This window comes from Pipistrellus hanaki (genome assembly GCF_964339955.1).
Source record: "Pipistrellus hanaki genome assembly, chromosome: 18".
Classification (NCBI taxonomy): domain Eukaryota; kingdom Metazoa; phylum Chordata; class Mammalia; order Chiroptera; family Vespertilionidae; genus Pipistrellus; species Pipistrellus hanaki.
Window position 1 is genome coordinate 24,749,760 of NC_140520.1, and position 20,384 is coordinate 24,770,143.

At 37.6% G+C, this 20,384-nt stretch overlaps 1 protein-coding gene across 5 annotated transcripts in view; it reads right to left on the reverse strand.

The window, feature by feature from the left end:
• Positions 1-20,384, reverse strand: part of KCNK2 (potassium two pore domain channel subfamily K member 2) — a 148,954-nt gene that overhangs the window by 30,684 nt on the left and 97,886 nt on the right. For all 5 annotated transcript variants that reach the window (XM_084865523.1, XM_084865521.1, XM_084865524.1 and 2 more), the window contains exons 4-5: positions 10,426-10,586; positions 7,597-7,783 (exon numbers count right to left, since the gene is read on the reverse strand). In XM_084865523.1, coding sequence (XP_084721649.1) covers positions 7,597-7,783; positions 10,426-10,586 — 348 coding nt within the window. The remainder of the gene's footprint in view (positions 1-7,596; positions 7,784-10,425; positions 10,587-20,384) is intronic.

The window sequence follows — 20,384 nt, forward strand, 5'->3', positions numbered from 1 at the left end:
ACTTCCTGTTCGACACTTGGTCTAAAATTAGGAAAACTGACATTAGAACATCTCACAACCCTAAAGAAAGAAAGATCCCCACACCGTCTCACTCAGCCTTTATGAGGATGGAAATTTATAAGGCGTACACAATTATTATGTCTAGAAATTACTGTTAAGACTCAAGATAGAGCAATTTGGATTTTTCAAATCAAATTTACTACAATTTACTATCAGCCTCCCTAAGTCATAACTGTTAATCATTGAATGATTTCCTTCTCTCTTTTAACCCCATATGTTTCCACAATGCTACTGTATATATCCATTCTGAATCCAGGAACTTACAAAACTTCTTGTATCTAGTCCCTAAGACTTCTGAGCCATTTGGGTGAAATCCCATTTAATTAATCATGTAGATGGCTATCAATCTCTCATGAGTTCTCTGAGAGCCACTGGCTGAATCAGGGTGGAAGCGGGTCCTTGTAGAATTTCCTACACTATCAAACAGAATAACTGCACCAGGATTGGTAGCTCTTCCTGGATCTCACACATTCTATTCACAGGAATAGGCAATCATTATCACTAAGTGCTAAGCACAGTATGGAATATACAACATGTGCTCACTACATTGCTGAATGAGTGAATAATACAATACATTTGGCAGTCATATAAACCCTCGCTTTCCAATCAGAGCCATTGCGGTGGTGATGGTAGTACTGACTGTTCTTTATCAGAACTCTTCCTCATCAGGTACTTTCCTTGTTATCCACTGAATTCCTGGCAAACTTTTATTCATAGACCAGCTCCATAATAGCAGTCTTAATAACTGGCCTATGACCTAGCTGCAAAGCTTTTAGGCATCATCAGCAACTGTTTTCTGCAGGGTTGCTGTTAGAACAAACTGTTTTAAACAAAATAAAAAATCTTGCCATGGTTTTTCAATAGAGATTTATATGTTTTCATGATAAAAATCCCCTTTCGTTAATTAAGCAAGCTCTGAGCACTCCACGCAATGAGTCATGTTTTCGGTTATAAGGAAAGCAATGGTGTGGTTACTAAAACCTGCTTTTCCAATAATGACTCTGAAAACACAATTCTAAGAAAATTTAATTCTTAATATGTAATAAACAAATATATTTTTTCTAAGTAAAAAAAGAAAATGTGATGCCAAATGACTATATAGCTGTGAAAAATTGTAAAAAAATAATAAAAGTAAATGCACCAGAAGAAGAATCTGACCTGGGAAAGCCCCGTTATATTTTCTATACAGAGGAACATAGGGTACAAAACACAAAGTGAGCTTTCCATAACTACAAGCGAGATGAAGAGAATGTCATTATTCAACTAAATATACTGAATTTCATGGATCAAAATTTCAAAAGATATATTTGAATAGCTGAATAAATGTATGTTCCGATGGGAAATGTGTTTTCATAGTAGCAACCATAAAGATTTGTTAGAATATCTAAATTTTTGGCGAAAACTTTTGTTTTTTGTTAATAAAGAAGGTAATATGAGCTCACTGCTTGGTGAAACTATAAATTTGCATTTGGCTTTCATTCAGTCATATTATCTCTTATGAACACACCTGGTTTACTAAAAGGATTATTTTAAGGACTTCTTAGGGCAGCTTCTAAACAATTCATGGAAATACATTCTTGTCTTGCATGATCCACTTTAACCCTAGCAGCAAATATTAAAGAAGTCACTAGTTTTGAAAAATATTTAAAATTGAGTTAAGTTAGGTAAGTAATTTGACTTTTCTCCAATTTGAAGAACCACCAACTATGTTTATTCAGAAGTAACATAGAGGTCCTTTTTAGCCCTAGAACACTGAGCTCTAGAACACTGGGCCATCAGAAAGAAGCAGACACCAATCACTAAGGTAGCCAACCAGCCACTAAAACACACCCCTTGCATAAATATAAAATTAAAATTCACTGGGAGCACCCTCGCCAGTGTGGCTCAGTTGGTTGGGCGTCACCCATCACCGAAAGGTTGCAAGTTCCATTCCCAGTCAGGGCACATGCCCAGGTTGCAGACTTGATCTCTGGTAGGGAGCATGCAGTAGGCAGCCAATCTATGTTTTACCCCTCTCTCTCTCTCTCTCTCTCTCTCTCTCTCTCTCCCTTCTTTCCTTCCTCCCTTTCTAAAAATCAATAAAAAAACATTTTTTAAAAAAAAATTTGCTAGGAGAGCTCATCTTACAGAAAAATTACTAAGTGTTGACTTCCTCTATTCAGTCACAGAGACAGAGAAACCTGAATGCTATGTGGTTCTGTCTTGATGAGTGGTCTCTAAATGCTTTTGATTCATAATCACCGCAATGCAAAGGTTTTGAACATGCACACTTAAATGTATTTACTTATGAATTAGAAACCTATTATGCACTAACTTATAGCATGCATTGTATGACATGTAAAGAATGAGGCCTAAGAATACATAGAATCAGGAGGTGTCCTGTTTTCTTCCCATGGTAGAAAGTCTTATTGCACAGACTTTCTTGCTCATTCCCTGGGGATGAGCACTCTGCTTCCAAGTTCTGGTCTAAAACACCACATGCTCACTTGTCGCTCTTGGGATGTTCCTAATAGTTACACCAAGGTTACAACCTATTTTCTACACATTTATACATCACTCTCCAAAATTCACTTTTCATTTCATAACACCACAGTTTGAATTAGTCTTTCAAGAAGTTCAATACAACAATGTAATTGATCCCTAACACCTGTCAAAGGATTTGCAGGCTTGAGAAGAGCACCAGCCAATGAGGGTGCATCAGGAGAGGTCCAGCTTGGTTTTCTTTGGAGGTTGAAAACCCAAGAGAAAGACTAGAAGTTTCAAGTTGCAGCGGTGCCTCTTGTTTTTCCCAGCAAAAAATACCACAATGAAGTGAAAACACTACCTGCAGTGACATCTAATAGCAAGAGAGAAGGTTCTAAAAAAGTCAACAACCAACATTCCCCAGCTGGGGTACTTGCCTTCACTCCACATCTAATTGTACTTTATAGTCTCAAAGCACCCAGAAGCAAAGACTATTTTTACATCGAACTATATGAGGCAATTCTTTCCCAAGGTCCTTTTAAAAAACTCATAATTTTTGTTTTTCCAAAGACTTTGGCGAAGGGCACACATTTCCTACCGAGCCTTTGCCACACACCTGCCCCCTCATCCACATTCTCGTTCTCATTCCAAAAAACGCTCCCTGGGCAAAAGGACCAAGGCTTTCAAGACTACAATCCGAGGAGCAGAGCTCCACAGACTCACAAAGACCAAAATAGCTACAGCATACATCAATTAAGGAGGCAGAGAAACATCAAAAACTGCTGTCAATCTGCCTCTTCTCTAATTTATCCTTCTCAGCACTTGCTAATGATTAGTAAAGTGTATTTCTACCATTTTTCATTATTTCCTGTCAAATTAAAATAATGAATGTAAAGAGGACTACAACAAAAAGAAATCTCTGTAATAATCAAGATGTTTACTGGACTAAACTCAATGCCATGCAAATGCCCTTTTGTTCCCATTTCCCATAATACGGCGCTGCGGCTCTGAACTTCAGGGTCGCCCGTGATATGCACACTTCACTCTGCAGGCAGCTGAGACTGAACACCAACGAACCCACAGGAGCTAGCCAGGTTCAGAGTGTTGATCTCTTAAAGTTAAAAAAAAATTGTTTTTCATCTTTCATAAAACCATAAAGTAAAAATATCGGTCCTTTTTTTCCTTGGTACTCTGGTTGCAAATATTCAACATTATTTTAGGATTCCACCCACATTTCTTTCATTTATAATTTTTGTTTCTTTAGACCATGTGGTTCCTATACTGTATTGATACAATATGCCAATGGTTGAAATACACACTGTATGACAGCATTGAAATTTGCTAAGAGTGTAGAACTTAATTGTTCTCACCCCCCCAAAAAATAAATAAGGAACACATGTGATGTATTAATTAACTAGGAGGCGGGAATCCTTTTACAATGTCTATGTATATGAAATGCCATGATGTATACTTTAAGTATCTTGCAATTTTACTTGTCAACTGTATCTCAATAAAGCTGAAAAATAAACGGTGCCTTACTATAAAAACAAATACGTATATAAAATAAAATAATACAAACAACACAATGTTGTTCACCTAAAAATAGAAGATAGGTACCTATTCGATATATATTCTAGTTATGAGCCCTTGTTAATTATGTTTATAAAGTGGTACAAGAGCCTAAGATTAACATGCCACAAGGGTAAGCTTTGTTATCATCCATGTGTCTCACTTTCTCCTGTGTTCATACACTTTCCACTTCTGCTTATTAAGCCAAGTGTATCACTTTGATGAGAGGTAGCAAAATGGGTGTTTTAGGACAGAAGCGTGTAGAATCTGTGTAAAACACAGATTCCTGAATCCCAACTAAGAAGTGCTAAACTAGAATTTTTGAGAACATATAGGTAAAATTGCATACCTAACTTAGTGCTCTGTATATAAAATCTGTCTTAGAGCACTAGTTAAGTATACAATTTTACCTATATGTTCCCAAAAATTCTAGTTTAGCACTTCTTAGTTGGGATTCAGGAATCTGTGTTTTAACAACTCCACCAGGTGATTCTCATCATGAGAGAAGTTTGGGAAACACTGGTGTAGATGGAGGTACAAATGTCTGAGATTTCTCTCTCCACCAATAAGCACATCAGAAAACTACAAGATCTCCAGCCCGACGTGCGGGGAGGAGGTGTCCTCCTGACTCAGGGCCTCCATCCAGCCCACAGACGTACACAGTATTTTTTACCAAAGCAACCTGTCACTCATGAAAACATCCTCACCTTGTGTAATTAACCAATCAATAAAAAACATACGAACTCCCAGCCTTCTGTGAGATTTTATAGAACACAACATGTTCTATAAACACAACATGTTCTCTTTCTGAAAATATTTAAGTGAGAAGTTTGGGTCAAGAAAGAACATCTTCTGATTCTCATTGTTGGAGGTCTTGTCTTAGCAAGCATCACCGATATTAAATACCCAGAGTCCATTTAAACGTTCTTTAAAGTTGAACAACTGTCTGTTTGAACAGATGAAATAAAAATACTGATCAGGGACAAAACTAGGAGTGCCCAGAAGGGAAAACTATACCAACTGCTGGTCTCCCTTCTTTAGGAGCCACGGTATTCTTTCCAGGTGTTCGTAATTAGATTAGAATGTGGCCACTTGGTTAAACTTATGAGACAGCAGTTCTGAATGTTTAAAGGTTTTGACTGCTACAAAAACGTTATTCTGAATATATCTTAAATTATAAGATTAAAAGAATTTTTGTGCACTTTTTTTCATTTAATCGGAATGATTTTCAAGTTTTAACAAATAGGGTAATGGTAAAGCATTAAGCATTTATTAGTGAAAAAATATATATATTCTCATTTCAAAAATATAATAAACGAGCGAAGTTGAATAAATGCTTTAAAGTTTACCACATTACCAGTGGTTTCACAACCATTCTCTTGTATTTATTTATTAAGTAAAATAAAAATGATTAAGACTAAAAACAATAACAACACAATGAAACAAGAAAGAATAGTAAATAGCCAGAAAGTATAAAACTCCCCTAAAACTAAATTAGGCTGGTGAGTTTACTCTGGAAAATTTAACGGCACATTCCTACTATAACGTACGTTCAGCATGTTTTTCTAATACTTCCAAATGATTATTTTTTTTAAAAAAAGAATAGCTTAGATTTTCAGTAGCTGGTCAAAAATGATCCATGATCATCATTACATTACTTTTACCACAATTACAATTTACTTAAAACTGGAGTTAAAACAATAATAATTAAATAATATAACAGGGGAGAAAGGAGAGTGGAAACGACAGAAATGGAAGTCCTAAGAGCTACAGCAATAAAGCCAACAGCAGGTGGTCGGGGCTGCCTCTGGCTTCCACAGAGTTTGGATGGAACAGCCTAGGGACGCCCCTTCTCCCAGCCTGCGGCCACCCTCCATCTCTTATCCAGTCCCCACCTTCAGCACCACCGCCGGGACCAACCAACATACGGGCTTCTGCCTTAACTCCTTATCACCGAACAACCATGAGTCCCAAATTCACCAGAATTATCCCACCAAAGTGGAGGCTGCCATCAACGGCCTGGCCCCCTGCCTCTGCGGGCGCCCACACCTACCTACCTCTGGGTGGTGAGGCTCTGGAGAGTGCAGGCCGCTTCTTCCTAGAGTTGGTGGAGAGGCTCCAGGGCTCTGAGCATCCCTTAAGGATGCAAACCCAGCGCGGTGGCCGCCCTCTCCTCCAGGACACGCTGAGGCCCCCCAGGATGAGCGAGCAGAACTCAGGGCGCCAGGGAGGCCGCCATGGCCTTGGGGAGGAGCCTGACCCCGGCCCTTGTGGACCTGCAAGCCTGGTTCTGCCCTCGCAGATACTAAGCTCTGACTTCCTGCAGAGCCACTTCCGGGTGAGGAGGTGAAACTCATCAAGAAGATGGGCCACACCTGGCCCCCCTCCGCAGGCTGAGGCCCCCAGGCTGGGCGGGGCCAGAAGCTCCTGGAAAGGCTCCCCCTGCAGCAGGACTAGGAGCCTGTGGAGCCTGGAGGCCTTTGAGGGGCCCCACTGCACCCCCTGGTTGTCTGCCTTTTGCCTCTCCTGGAAACTGCTGGCCATTCTTTTAACCACCTGAAGCCCTCTCCCAGGCATTGGGCCAAATGAAACAATCAAGCTTTTTGCAGCAAATAAATAAGCAAACAGCAATTGAAATAACATATATAGAAAAGAAGAAAATTTAAAATGAATAAAAATAAAATGAACATTTTAGCAGAGGCCTAAAATATTTTCCCGAGAACTAAAAATTAAAGATGGTAAATATCTTGGAGAAAAGAAGTTAAGTTTTTAAGTTTGCAGGTGTTTTTTAAACTAAGATATGAAAAAAGCCTAAGTAAAAAGAGCAAAGCTAAGTTAAACTCAATTTTTTTTTTAAATTAAGAGGCAGATATTTGGGTTTGGAAAATAGGGTGGGAATATAAAATTCTGAATAACCAGCAATTAAAACTCTTTCATAAAATAAAAAATAAATGTCCAACTCCACCAATCTGCTCACCTCCACTGTCATGGAATGACTTTCTTTGGCTTTATCACTGTTAAAATGTGCCTTCCAAAAATATAAGTTGGAGTCCTAACCCCTAGTACTTTGGAATGCATCCTTATTTGGAAATGAGTCCTTAGAGATGTAATTAGTATGATGAACTCACACTAGACTAGCATGAATCCAATGTGACTGGCATCCTTTGGACACAGTGAGCGAGACACGGAGAAAGCAGTGGGATGATGGAAGCAGAGATGGAGTGATGGGTCTCTAAGCCAAGAATCAACAAGTACTGCTGGACAGAAAGCAAGGAAGGATTCTGACAGTCTTAGAGGGAGCATGACTCTGCTGGCACCTTGATTTTGAACTGCCAAGAGAGAATGGATTCCTTTTGTTTAAAGCAACCCAGATTGTGGTACCTGGTTATGGCAACGAATGGTTAGGAAACGAATACAGTCACTGTGTTGTACTGCAAACCCAAGTGAAAAGTCAATGAAAGGACGTGGGTTAGGAGGGCAGTGTTGGTGCCAAGAAAAACTTACCTGCAACATAGTCCCCGAATCCAATGGTTGTTAAAGTGATAACCACAAAGTAAATGGCGTCCAGAGCACTCCAGCCTTCTATGTGCTTAAATATGATAGCGGGCAGCGCAACGAAGAGCACACAGCCAAACAGTATAAATATGATCGTTGAGATGATGCGAATCTTGGTCTGACTAACATTCCACTTCTAGGGAAGACAGCAAGAGAGTGAGAAAGAGAAATTGACTGAGATTAATGGATTATTGGCATACGCATAAAGCTAATTTATATACACTGTTAACAAATTAGCAAGTGGGAATTTTATTCCCTTTCATGATTAATTTTTATGACTTATAACTAAAGTCAAAATTGGGTATAACATAACTAGCTCAAAACATTCAATGCTAATAATGATACCATTTTAGTCTTACACAGCTCACAACAGGTAAATTACTCTCCAAAGTAAATCACAAATCTCAGATTTACATCATCCTTTTGTTAACCTGAACTACTCTTAAAATATTTCCAGTCTTTAGGCATACAATAGATTGTGGGGTGAATACAATCTAGAAATATATGAAAATGGAAGAAAAAAAAAACCTGAGCTATGAATTAAATATTTACTACTAATCAAATTATTCCTTCTCACTCCTATCACATTTCCAATCAATATTTAATTGATTAAAGTGTATGTTCAGAGACTTAAAACTCACATTTGATTCCCAGATGAGCCTGATGAACTATCTCTCTGTCCTATGGTCTTAAACTATAAAACTAAATATATCAAAGATGATAAGTAGCCGAAGTCGGTTTGGCTCAGTGGTAGAGCATCAGTCTGCGGACTGAAAGGTCCCAGGTTCGATTCCGGTCAAGGGCATGTACATTGGTTGCGGGCACATCCCCAGTAGGGGGTGTACAAGAGGCAGCTGGCCAATGTTTTTCTCTCATCGACGTTTCTAGCTCTCTATCTCTCTCCCTTCCTCTCTGTTAAAAATCAATAAAATATATTTTTTTAAAAAGATGATAAGCAAAAATCTTCCAAACCTCTAAGCTACAGCTGCCATCAGAGTACCCATATTTTTTCACCTCTTTCTCTTATCAGGAATCTCCACAGTGTGACATTAAATGAAGTTTGTACAGACAGCAGTTTATCTCCAGGTCTTTTGGGAATTTATCACCATGAAATTTTATCTCTAACTGAATCTATCCTTTCTGGGTCACAGCCCCACCATAGAAGAATCACTGAATTGTAGAGCCTGAAATTTTTCTAGAAATAAAGGTCAATGAAACCACTGGGTGGAAAATAGAAAGAAAAGTTTCTCTAGTCCACCATCCTTATCACACATCTGAGAGCTAAGTGAATTCACATTTGTCAAGTTCTCAGAAGTGTTTAGTGCTGAATGCTGAATCATGACCACTGGAATGTATCCCCTAACAGGGCACGGAATTGGTCTTCTGCACTGATGTAGATGCAGCACAAAAGAGACTGCCCAGCCTCCAGTAGGTGCTCAAAACTCTGTTGAATAATGAACAATTCAGTACTATCAAGTTTACACCACTAACATTACCTCTCAATTAATATAAATACAAGATATTTTTATATCAATGTAAGAAAAGTATAATGCCATAAAAAGGATAAAACTTCTGTTTGGGAATAACCACACATACTCCATTCTAACAGTAAAAATATTTGAGAGTGGCCCTAGCCGGTTTGGCTCAGTGTCTAGAGCTTTGGCCTGTGGACTCAAGGGTCCCGGGTTCGATTCTGGTCAAGGGCACATGCCCAGGTTGTGGGCTGGATCCCTACTGGGAGGCTTGCAAGAAGCAGTCAATCAATGATTCTCTCTCATCATTGATATTCCTATCTTCATCTCCCTTTCCCTTCCTCTTCCTGAAATCAATTTAAAAAATGAGAGTGAACTTTGAACTTAAATATGAAACATAATAATGCTAAAAACTGGAAATATGATTTAAATTAAAAAACCATATTCAAGAGTTTTATTTCATCCATAGAATTAGATGTAAAATGCTCTGACAATTTTGCGAAAATATGAAAATGTCATTTCATAATAAATAAAATACATTTGGAATAGTGCTGACAGTAGTAATAAATCATTTATAATCCCATCATCTAACACAATCATTTTCTTTATCCATAATTTTCTTCAAGAATAGAAGTTTGTACTTATGATATTATTATTTTTTATTTAGAATTGTAACAGAAGCATTTTCATTTTATTTTTTCTATTGAATGTAATATGGCCATGAACATCTTCATATATATCACTATTGGTTCTACTGAGTTACATCCCTTGGATAGATTTCTATCAATGATATTACTGAATTAAGTTGTATGGTCATCTTTATTGTGTTTGCCATATAGTTCTATATCTTTAACAGAAGGGTTATATGTTCACAGTGACACCAGCAATGAACAAGGATACCAAAACAATTTTTAATTAAAATATTTTCAGTCTTTACTAGTTCTGTTAAACTTTAACTTATATTATCTCTAACTCTCGGAGTAATGTTTCATTGTCAGTAGTTCTAGTCACATTCAATAAATTACAAAATATAGCTAGGAGACAATATATCTGGAATTTGAACTAGGGCTGTCAGATTTCTACTCTTTAATGCATATTTTAAGAGTTTCCTCATGCATTAATTTATTTATTCAGATAAATATAAAATAACTATACAGTGAGTTACATGCTAATAGGAGTACATATAAATTGTTATGGGAAATCTAATAATGAATGTATAGCTGTACTGAGATAATAGAAAAAGTGTAATATTTTAATATATTAAACAAATAATAACCACATGTAGTTAAAAGGCTATCATACTTACAATAAATGTATCTTCCACTTTTGCAATTCCTTTTCCAAATATGGTCCCTAGTTGATCTCCAACTCCAGCCAATAGAAAACCAAAGAGGGGAATTCCCAGTAAGGCATAGATGATACAGAATATTTTCCCCCCTTCTGTGCGTGGGGAGATGTTTCCAAACCCTAGATAAATTTAAGGAAAAAAAAAAAAAAAAAGAACTCAGTTGTTTATAAATGAATACTAGTTTAAAACACATGACTTCAAGGTCGATTCAAAAATTCCTAAATATTATATCAATCACAGATTTCAACTAGTTAAGAATCCTTTTGTAGTACATAAACTTTTAATATATTTTAATATAAAATACTCATAAGCAAACATTTCAACAGTCTACAAACTAAAGCCATTGTTCCAATTAAACTAGACCACGAAAACTGAGGGGGTAACACGTGTAATAAAGCAAATATTTTCATTAAATGTACTTCTGTCTCTCTATACTTATAATCCTGTTAGCTACATGGTTTTCATTGCCATTTATTGAGAAGAGTATATTACTTTAATGGGCTACTAGTTGGTCACGTTAACCGCATATTTTTCTCCCCATAATATTCTCATCTTTCCCTGCTTCCTACTCAGTCAGTTTGGTATTCATTGCTAGTCAACTCATCTACTGTATCTAATTTTCAAGAGCTTTGCCTTTTGTCATTAGCCTGTTTTTATGAAATGAAAATAATAATTATATTCATTTCTTTGTTTTGTACCATGTATTAACTCAATTCCTTGAGCAAAGTGCTACCCTTCCTTTATTCAGGTGAATTTCTTCAAGTGTTTGTGAATTCCTGGCAAAATTTTCATACTTGTAAGCACAGTACAACACTAGATTGGTTAGTATTTGTGGCTGCAATGGATTTCCCAGTCTCAGTGAGAATCATGGCTGTGCTGGTGGTGTAGGTAAGATTCTCTTTAAAGGAGCCTGGTTGAAGTAGAGTTGTGTTGGCCAGAAAGTGGAGGGCTCTCCTAGTGGGTGTGCACTTCACATAACTCCTGAGAGAGAAGGATCTCCTTATTCCTCATAATGGCCGCCAACTCCCAGCCACCAACTGCTCTCAAGCCTGCTGCCTGCTCTGGGAATATCTCTAAACTTAACTCTGAAATGCTTGTATTCACAGCTTTATTCCAGAGGCGAAGACTGGAGACAGCTGCAAATTTCCACCAATGTTGATTAATTTATAGGCTACTGGCCATGGCCATTCTGCTTCTAATTTTGGTGCCTTCAGAAAAAAAAAAAAATTCTCTCTGGAACCCTCTGTTTTGCTTCTATGGGGGACGTGGGGTCCCCAGATCAAAAAGAGTTCATTGTCAATCTGAATCTATACTAGTATGCTTCATACCATCCCCCAAATCCATCTTGTTGTGGATCCCTCCATCCACCTCCCTGACCTCAACCACACTATGGACTTCTTTTCCCATTATTTTTATATGTCATCTCAGTGCAACTTTTTGGGTATATGAGGTAAAAATGCATGTTTTTATCAAACAACTGATAAAGTAAAATCATGTTGTATCAGATAAAAATTAAATGTGTGAATTTAATGATGTTTTTTTAAAGATGGTAAATACTGATCATCTAATAAAAAGTCCACAGATTTAGGGTAAAGATGCAAACATGACTTTTTAAAGCATTTTACTTAAAACTCTAGGGTTATCTGGTTGAGAGAGAAATCGGTTGAACAGCCTGGAAAAGCTTCAAATTCATTGTAGCCATTTTTGCTCACTAGATAAGTGACCCTGGGCAGATTATTTCCTCATCTGGTGACAAGGTATGATTGTTATCATTGTCTACTTCATTGATTTGTAAATACTAAGTAAGCTATTACATGAAGAGTGCTTTGAAAAGTCTATTATACTGCATGTGCTCAATATACGTTATGTTAGGCGCTGTGATCATTATGATCATCATTACTATTCTATTATAATAGTACTGGTAGTAGCAAAAAGTAGCCAATCATGTACTTAACCCTATCGATATGCAGACTATTAAAGAGCTAATGGAATGGCGTCACGATTACAATACACTCTCCACTGTGTTCGGAAATGTCCTGTCAACCACGGCTGCCATTCTTTGGAAGGAGCATTGGCAAAGAGCACGCAGAGAGGAAGGCAACTTCTCACTCTGATGGTCGGAAGGATAGAGGATGTTTATGCTGAAGAAAAGATGGAGAAGGGAAGAATGCAGACTAGCTGCTTTCAACTATCAGAACGATTAAAATCTGGGGAAGGAAACAGACCTGCTGTGATGTTCAGGGAAAGAACAAAAGCAATGGATAAAAGCTACAGAACGTGAGCTTGAGCTGGGGTAACTACAACCAACATGGTGTAAGTGGCTAAACAAAGCAGGCAATTATTTGCACTGTCTGACATTCTGGACTGAGCAGTACCATCACCACATTTTGCCACAGTCCTATTGAAATCCTTTAGAACACTGTTTTTTCCTATTGCAGGATCCAATCCAAGATTATGCATTATATTTAATTAAATATCTTTTTTTGTTTTTTTAATCTCCCGGAATAGTTCCTAAGTCTTTCTTTGTCTTTCATGACTTTGATGGTGTTTAAAGAATACAAACCAGTTATTTAATTGTATCTGGTACATCCTCACAAAAGGATTCAAGTGATACATTTTTGGCAGGAATACCCCATACGTGATACTGGGTCTTTCTCGGTGCATCACCACCAGAGGCACATGATGGTTTGTCTTAGGGGATGCTGTTGACCTTGAGTAGCTGGCTAAAAATGTGTCCACTAAATTTTATTCCCCATTGAAAAGTTACTATTTCTGCCCTTTGCAATTAGTAAGTCATTAAGGAGTAAACACTGAGATTATGTAAACATTTTGTTCCTCAAACTTTCACTGATTAGTTATAGTATCTGGAAATAAACACATAAACAGTGCTAGAAAACAAAATATTGAAGATAGGTGAAGTAGTAAGATAGTAAGTGAGATAATAATAATTTCATATAGAAGAAAAAAGCCTACAATTACTAACAGAACCCAGAAGGTGGAAAAAGAAATCAGAGGAGTGAGCAAGGTTGTTGTCCATCCATTGTCTAGTTCTGGCGTGGCTTCAGAATCCTCCATGGGTTGTAATTGTTACAGATGTTCCTATATAAGAACGAGGAGGGACTGGGAGCTTCTGAGTCAGATAAAGAGCCTGCCATGATTGGCCCTCAAGACCTAGGGAAAACTGGCTCTGATGTAAGGAGTCCTCACATTTCTTTTAAAATATATTTTATTGATTTTTTTTTTTTTTTTTTTTTTTTTTTTTTTTTGCAGAGAGGAAGGAGAAGGATAGAGAGTCAGAAGCATTGATGAGAGAGAAACATCAATCAGCCGCCTCCTGCACATCTCCTATTGGGGATGTGCTCACAACCAAGGTACATGCCCTTGACCGGAATTGAACATGGGACCTTTCAGTCTGATGCTCTATCCACTGAGCCAAACCAATTAGGGCAAGGAGTCCACACATTTAACTAATGTATCTCCCATCTGCACTTATCTGCTCTTGAAATGTTCTATATCAGAACAGTATGTATAGAGGGTTCATCCAGGGCACATGCAAAAAAGACCCAGAAAACCTTGTATTGATGCAGGTTAGTATAAAGCTAGGAAAATGTCTTGGCAAGTGGAATGGAGAAACAGACAGTTAAAGAGAAGGCTGAACAATTTACAGCCAGCTAATAAATCGCAAGATTTTGTCTTCCCTAACCAAGGACACTCAGAAGCAAATGCTTTACACCGTCCAGGCCATGCTAGGGCAGACGCACCCTGCCCCTACTCCCTTGCTGGTGACGTCTTTGAAGGTAAAACTAACCAGAGAGTGACGCTGACCCCTCTAAATGCTCATTTTGATGCACAGGAGTGTCAAAGAACACATCTGGAAAGCTGGTGAATATTCTGATGGAGACCTCCCCTAAAATGCCCCACTTTTAGACAACAGATAAAAATCCTTAAGACAAAAGACCCAGAGTGAGCTGTCCCTTGAGTATGCCTGTGCCTGCATCTCTCTCCCCCCTACCCTCTTCCCTCCCACCCCCTCTCAGCCTTCTTCCCTCAGGCATGTATCTTTGCTTTCTTTCTCCTAAACTCTAAAGCTCCCAAGAGACTTGCAACCAGGGGAGCAGTAGGCAGTGACAGCTTGTTCCCGGCTATACCCTGAACTTGTCTCCCAGAGTCCTCCTTTGCCCATGTACCTTATTTCCTGAGTCCATGCAGCCCAGCTGGCTCATTTCTTCTGCCTCTGGAACTTTCTTTCTAAAGGGCCAAGGCAGCTGTGCCTAGGATCACACCTGTTGCTATGATCTTACTTCTATCTCAAGCCCTTCCTTTGTTTCACTGTCCCCGGCTCTAATAAATGTACCCTCAAAGTCACATGGACTCATGTCTTTAAATCTTTCCTGCATAAAGTCAAGAACACACACATTCCAGATCATGCCGGAGCAGACCCACCTGGGCCCTGGGCCCTTTCTGGTGACAGCATCCATGTTATAGGAAGAAGACAAAGGCCATCCCAAAGGTTAAAAAGTCAGGGAATGTTTAGCCAGAACTACTAGCGTTTGGATCAGTGTCCTATTTCTGTACACTATCCAAGAATGGAACTCTACAGCTTCAATCCTGTCCTATATTCTAACATCAGCAAGTGAAGCACCGAGAACAGGAAGTCCTTGTTAACTTGTCAAGGTGGACTGTTTTGTCATCAGTTCTCAGATTATTCCAGAGACCCCTGCTAAGGTCCAAGGCTGTTCTTTATTGCTCTCCAGGTGAATAACTACATGGCCTGAGGCAGGGCAGGCCTCTGCTTCACCCTATTCCATCCCATTTGCTCTTTTTTCACAAGAGGGTACATGTCTTCAGTTATATCCGTAAGAAGTAATGTACTTCCCAGAAGGCTGGGGGTCAAAAAATTTTTTTTAATATTTTTTAAAAATTCTGACTGTGGCATTTCTATAAATAGATTCTATTGTTTAAAGAATAAAAGCCTAGCTGTCAGAGAGCTCCATTTGACCTACACCATGCAAGTTAAAAGGGTGTAAGAAACAAGAGCTCCAGGTTTTCATCCATTACTGGTTCAGATTTGGCCTGGAGGCGACTGGGACACCATCTGATAAACTTATAGAGGATTTCCTCAGGAATCCTGCTTACATCCCCAACAAAATGGCCCAAAATCAAAAGAGAGTTCTAGATATAAGGAAATCTGCCTTTCATTGATCAAAAAAAAAAATGAGACCAGTCCCTTGGGGCTGCATTTTTATTATCTCCATAACAAAGTGAGCAGAAGGGAGCAGGAATGAAGGAACCTGACATGGTTCTTCTCTGAATGTATTCTGCCCCACCTTATAAACAGTTGTGTTGGCACCTTAGGCTGAGTGGTTGAGCCTGTGCCTCAGGGTAGGCATTTCTCATTCAATCTCCTCCTTCAATCGCCTCTCCCCAAAGCACACAAAGAGTGACCTGGCAGTTTTCTTATGTAAAGGGAACACCTGCCAATCCCCACACATTTCCCTGGGTGACAAAATCAAGTGGCTATTGGGGGGAGAGGGGAAGGTTTCTTATGGTCGCTCCCCCTCCCCTCTTCTCTGTATAAGCCTTATACTATAAGGTAAGAGTAGACTTTCCTCCAAGATTTAGCACATGCTCTAACCAGTGAATAGCTAGACACTAGTTAACTGACTTGCTATGATGAATGGCTTCATGAGCCATAGATGAAAGGTGTCTATTAACTCTGAGCCATAGTTTGTCAAGCTTTTAAAATTTTAATCTTTGTGACTGTCTGGCCAGTCGGCCGCATCTTCATGGCCCAGAGGTGTGACAGTCTATTATAACAAGATGAAAAATAAAAAGAAACAGCATTAAGCTATGGTTTCCTTTAACTCCTAAATGAATGTTGTTCACACTCAAAACGTCCCTCCTCAAGAATGCAGCCATCAGTTTATGGCATCTCATAGGCATAACAAGAGAGTGAAAGGAGTGTCAGCCACCCAGCTTCCAAAGAGCTTGAGGGAACAGGGCAGACTGAGGGAGGATAGGGCATGGCCTTGGAGGAGGTGGGGTGGAGCAGAGACCAGAGAATGAGACCTGGGGGCTTAGGGGTAGAGTTCAACAGTACACCAGGGTTGGCTTGAAACCCAATTGTTAAATTTTCAGGAATTGTTCAAGTTGGCTGACTTCACGTTAGTAACCTGAAATTACTTATACTAGGCATATTTACACTGAAGAAATTAGTATGTACTACAATTTAGGGCTTCCCCACCCCCTTGCCACCTACTATTTACCAACACGTTACAGAATAAAACAGAGTCAAATTTAAGAAACTGTAAGTAATCTGTGCCATTAATTTGGATGGAAGCCAAGCCAATACCTGAAGTCAGCTCTTGGCATTTATATGCGTACACCGCACAGAACAGCTCTCATCTCCTCTCTTCTTCGCATCACTTTCAGGGAAAGACCTTCGTAGGCCACTCCTGTAGGTCCATTGTAAGTGGACCATCTGCAGGAGGCCCCTACCTGCCACCCTGTCTGAACAGTCCCAAGTGGACAGTCCATTTTTCTGACGGAATTTATTGATACTACAGATAAACAATGCCCTCCTTCAAGCATTTGTAATTATTTAACTTGTCTTAATTTAATTAAACAAGGAAGCCATTCAACTGAGGTGGTTCTAACACCTTAGGAGCCTACTTAAGCAAACCCAAACCTAACCTAGTGAATGTTCCAAGGTTAAGAAACCAAAACCTAAGGACAACCAATCACAAACAGCCACTGCACTTTTCCAAATAAGGCAACCCCTTAAGCTACAGCCAATCAAAGAACTTGCTTGCTTCTAAACTCTTCCCCTTTGGTATGGCCCAATTCAAATCCACTTTTGCTCAAATAGACTCTCAACATTTTTAATATGCCTCACTTTATCTTTTAGCATTTGTAACAATCAATTTAATAGCTATCTGATTTCATATATATATATATTTTTTTTTTTTTCAAGTACCTTGACACTTAACATAATTGACAACTGATAAATATTTCTTGATAGGCCCATACAACTAAAAAAAAACCTCACAATATTTTAGAAAAAGGGTAAAGATTAAAAAATATATATACAGAGAAATACAGTATTTCTGTGTAGGAATTCATGAAAAATTAAAAAGTTCTTCATTAATAAATAAATGTACTATCTTTGCATTCAAAATAACCTAGCTTTTACATTTTACAACTTAATGAAATGATTCTAAAATGCATCTGCAATAAAATGAATAGTCAATAAATATTTAAAAGGAAGACTACTGTAAAGTTTACTGTCAAATTAAAAAGATGCTATCTATAGTTTTAATTAAAAATTATGTGGCAAATTACTAAATAAAAACAATAAAAAACACAGGAAAGGTTCCCAGCATGTAAATGAATTTAATATTTTATAATATTACCAGATTGATTAAAGTATCAAATATTTTTAATATGATTCAAAAATATTATACCAAAAAGATAGGAGAGTAGTTCTCTAAGCATAACTCCCAGGACAGAACGACAAAGAAAATGAAGGATAAATATGACTACACAAAAATATAAGAATGCTGTATGTGAAAAGAAAAGCAAAATCATTCTGTAAAGGCCAAACGTTTTTGCTGAGTCAGTGGAGAAAGACTCAAATGTTTCTAACTAGTTCTAGGAGGATTCCTTTGACCAAAGAGCTAAGCTTCCATTTAATTTTTAGGGCTGAAGTGGCTTGAATTCGTCATGTCTGCACCTGTGATTTGAGATATTCTAATTCAGTCTTTCACAGCAATTACTCAAACCTTAGATTATTACTTAATAATATACCTATTAATGGAAAACTTTAAATATCCATATTGATAAACCCAAAATGCATTATTGGTTAAGTGTCCATGGGATATTTAACCTGTCAAATGGCCAAATTTTACAAATAAGTTCACTTTCGTTGAAAAATGTCAGGGTAAACTTGTAATAAGCAATTATTTGGATAGTAATAGCCTTTCTACCCTCTGCATGAGACTTACATAAAGTAACACAGTTCAACTGTTACGACTTGCTGGCTGCAGCAACATACAGACTTTGGACTGAAGGGTTCTATTTGTCTACTTTGCATTTCATGAAAATTTTGACTCTTTTAGCCAGTTTTCAATGTGGAGGTAGGAGTTTATGATTACTTTTATTAACAACAGCAATAATAAAAGCAACCATAATTTAAAATTGCATTTACATAAACCTTTTTGAAGTTAAACACATTTTTTAGAAATCTAAGTAATTCTGAGCAAAACTTTAGGATGAAGGACTCTAATACCCCAATTCCATGAAGAAAAGATTTGGGTAAGACAAAAAAAGGCATGCTATTATTTCACTCAGTTCAATTCTATATCATAAAGTATGAAGTTATACATAGGAAAGAAGAAATAAAATATTATCAGAGCAATCTGTATGATTAAGTTTGGTTCACTGCAACACTTACCAATAAATACTATATGCCCATCCCTGTGCTAGGTACTGAAAACACAAAGATAAAGAAATCACTGTTTTAAGAAATTCCAAATTATTAATAAAATCGATTAAATATGCTCTCTACCAACTTTTCTTTAAACATTAATGAAGGTAAGCACACAAATGGAGAAAGATTTGCCAAAAACCAAAGATGGCAATATGTGTGTGAAAAACATTCTCATTAAAGCACTGGGTTGGCATAATGTGGGTCCTATGTTTATTTTGATCTCTGAATCAGCCCAGCCTCCTGGGAAGTGGCCAAATTAGGTCTATTCAAATGTTGAATCTATTTAGAGGCCAGAACTGCTCTCAAAATGCAGCATTTAAGCTCTAAAGGTAGGACAGACCCAAGAAGAGACTTAAAAATAACTCTATATCTGGACAAGAAATGTCCATGTACTGTATCGGGAAATTCAGCATAGGACCCAAGGAAAATGAAACACACTATGAGCCTCTAAACAAAATCATAAGTAAATCAACTGCTAAAAAACATAAATAAAATCAGCATCTAAAACAGGAATTTACTCCAAGTGAAAATTTCATGGGACAGTGTGAACTAAGTTTTGAAAGAGATCTAGAATATCCAGAAACTTAGGGAAAAAAAACAACAGAATTTGTATTAAAATTATGCAATAAAAACGTTTAAAATATGAACAGATAAGGAAGAAAATGAATGACTAAAAATCTTAGAAATAAAACATATGAACTATTTTTTTAAAAGAAATAAAATAGATGAAACAGATGAATATAGATGAAGGAAGAGTTGGTGAATTTGACGACAATGCTGAAAAAGTCACATGGAATCTGACACAGAATGGAAAAGGGATTTAAAATAAAAACATAAAGGAGCACTTAGGAGATAGAGACTTGGAGGACTGAGAGACCCTAACAACCAATAATACAAGTTCCAGAAGAAGTAAATGGATGACTTCTAGGCAAACAATACTTCACATACTATTAGCTAAGAATTTTTAAGAATTGAAGACCTGTGCATTCATATTAAATGTGTACTCAGTTTTGAATATGATAAATACATATAATCCACATTTGAAACAACATAGAGAAACCAGAGAGTACAGACATAAGAACAAAACCAGAAAGCTAGCACATAAAAGGAAGAAAACAGATTTGTTACAAAGGAACAACACCCAAGCAATAACAGTCATTGGAAAATAATGGAATCATATCTTAGAAGTGCCGGTGGAACACAATCATTATCCTGAAATTTTATATTTAGCTTACTATTAAAAAAATGAATGAGGGTCTTAGTATAGCAATTTTCATATGTACAAAGTACAAGAAACCTTACCACCCAGGAAACCTCACCAAAATAACTATCTAGGTATGCTTGAGAAATTACATATTTCAGAAAGAAGAAAAGAGAGCTCTGAAGGAAAACATATAGGATAGGAGAAAGAGAAGGGGGCACAGAAATG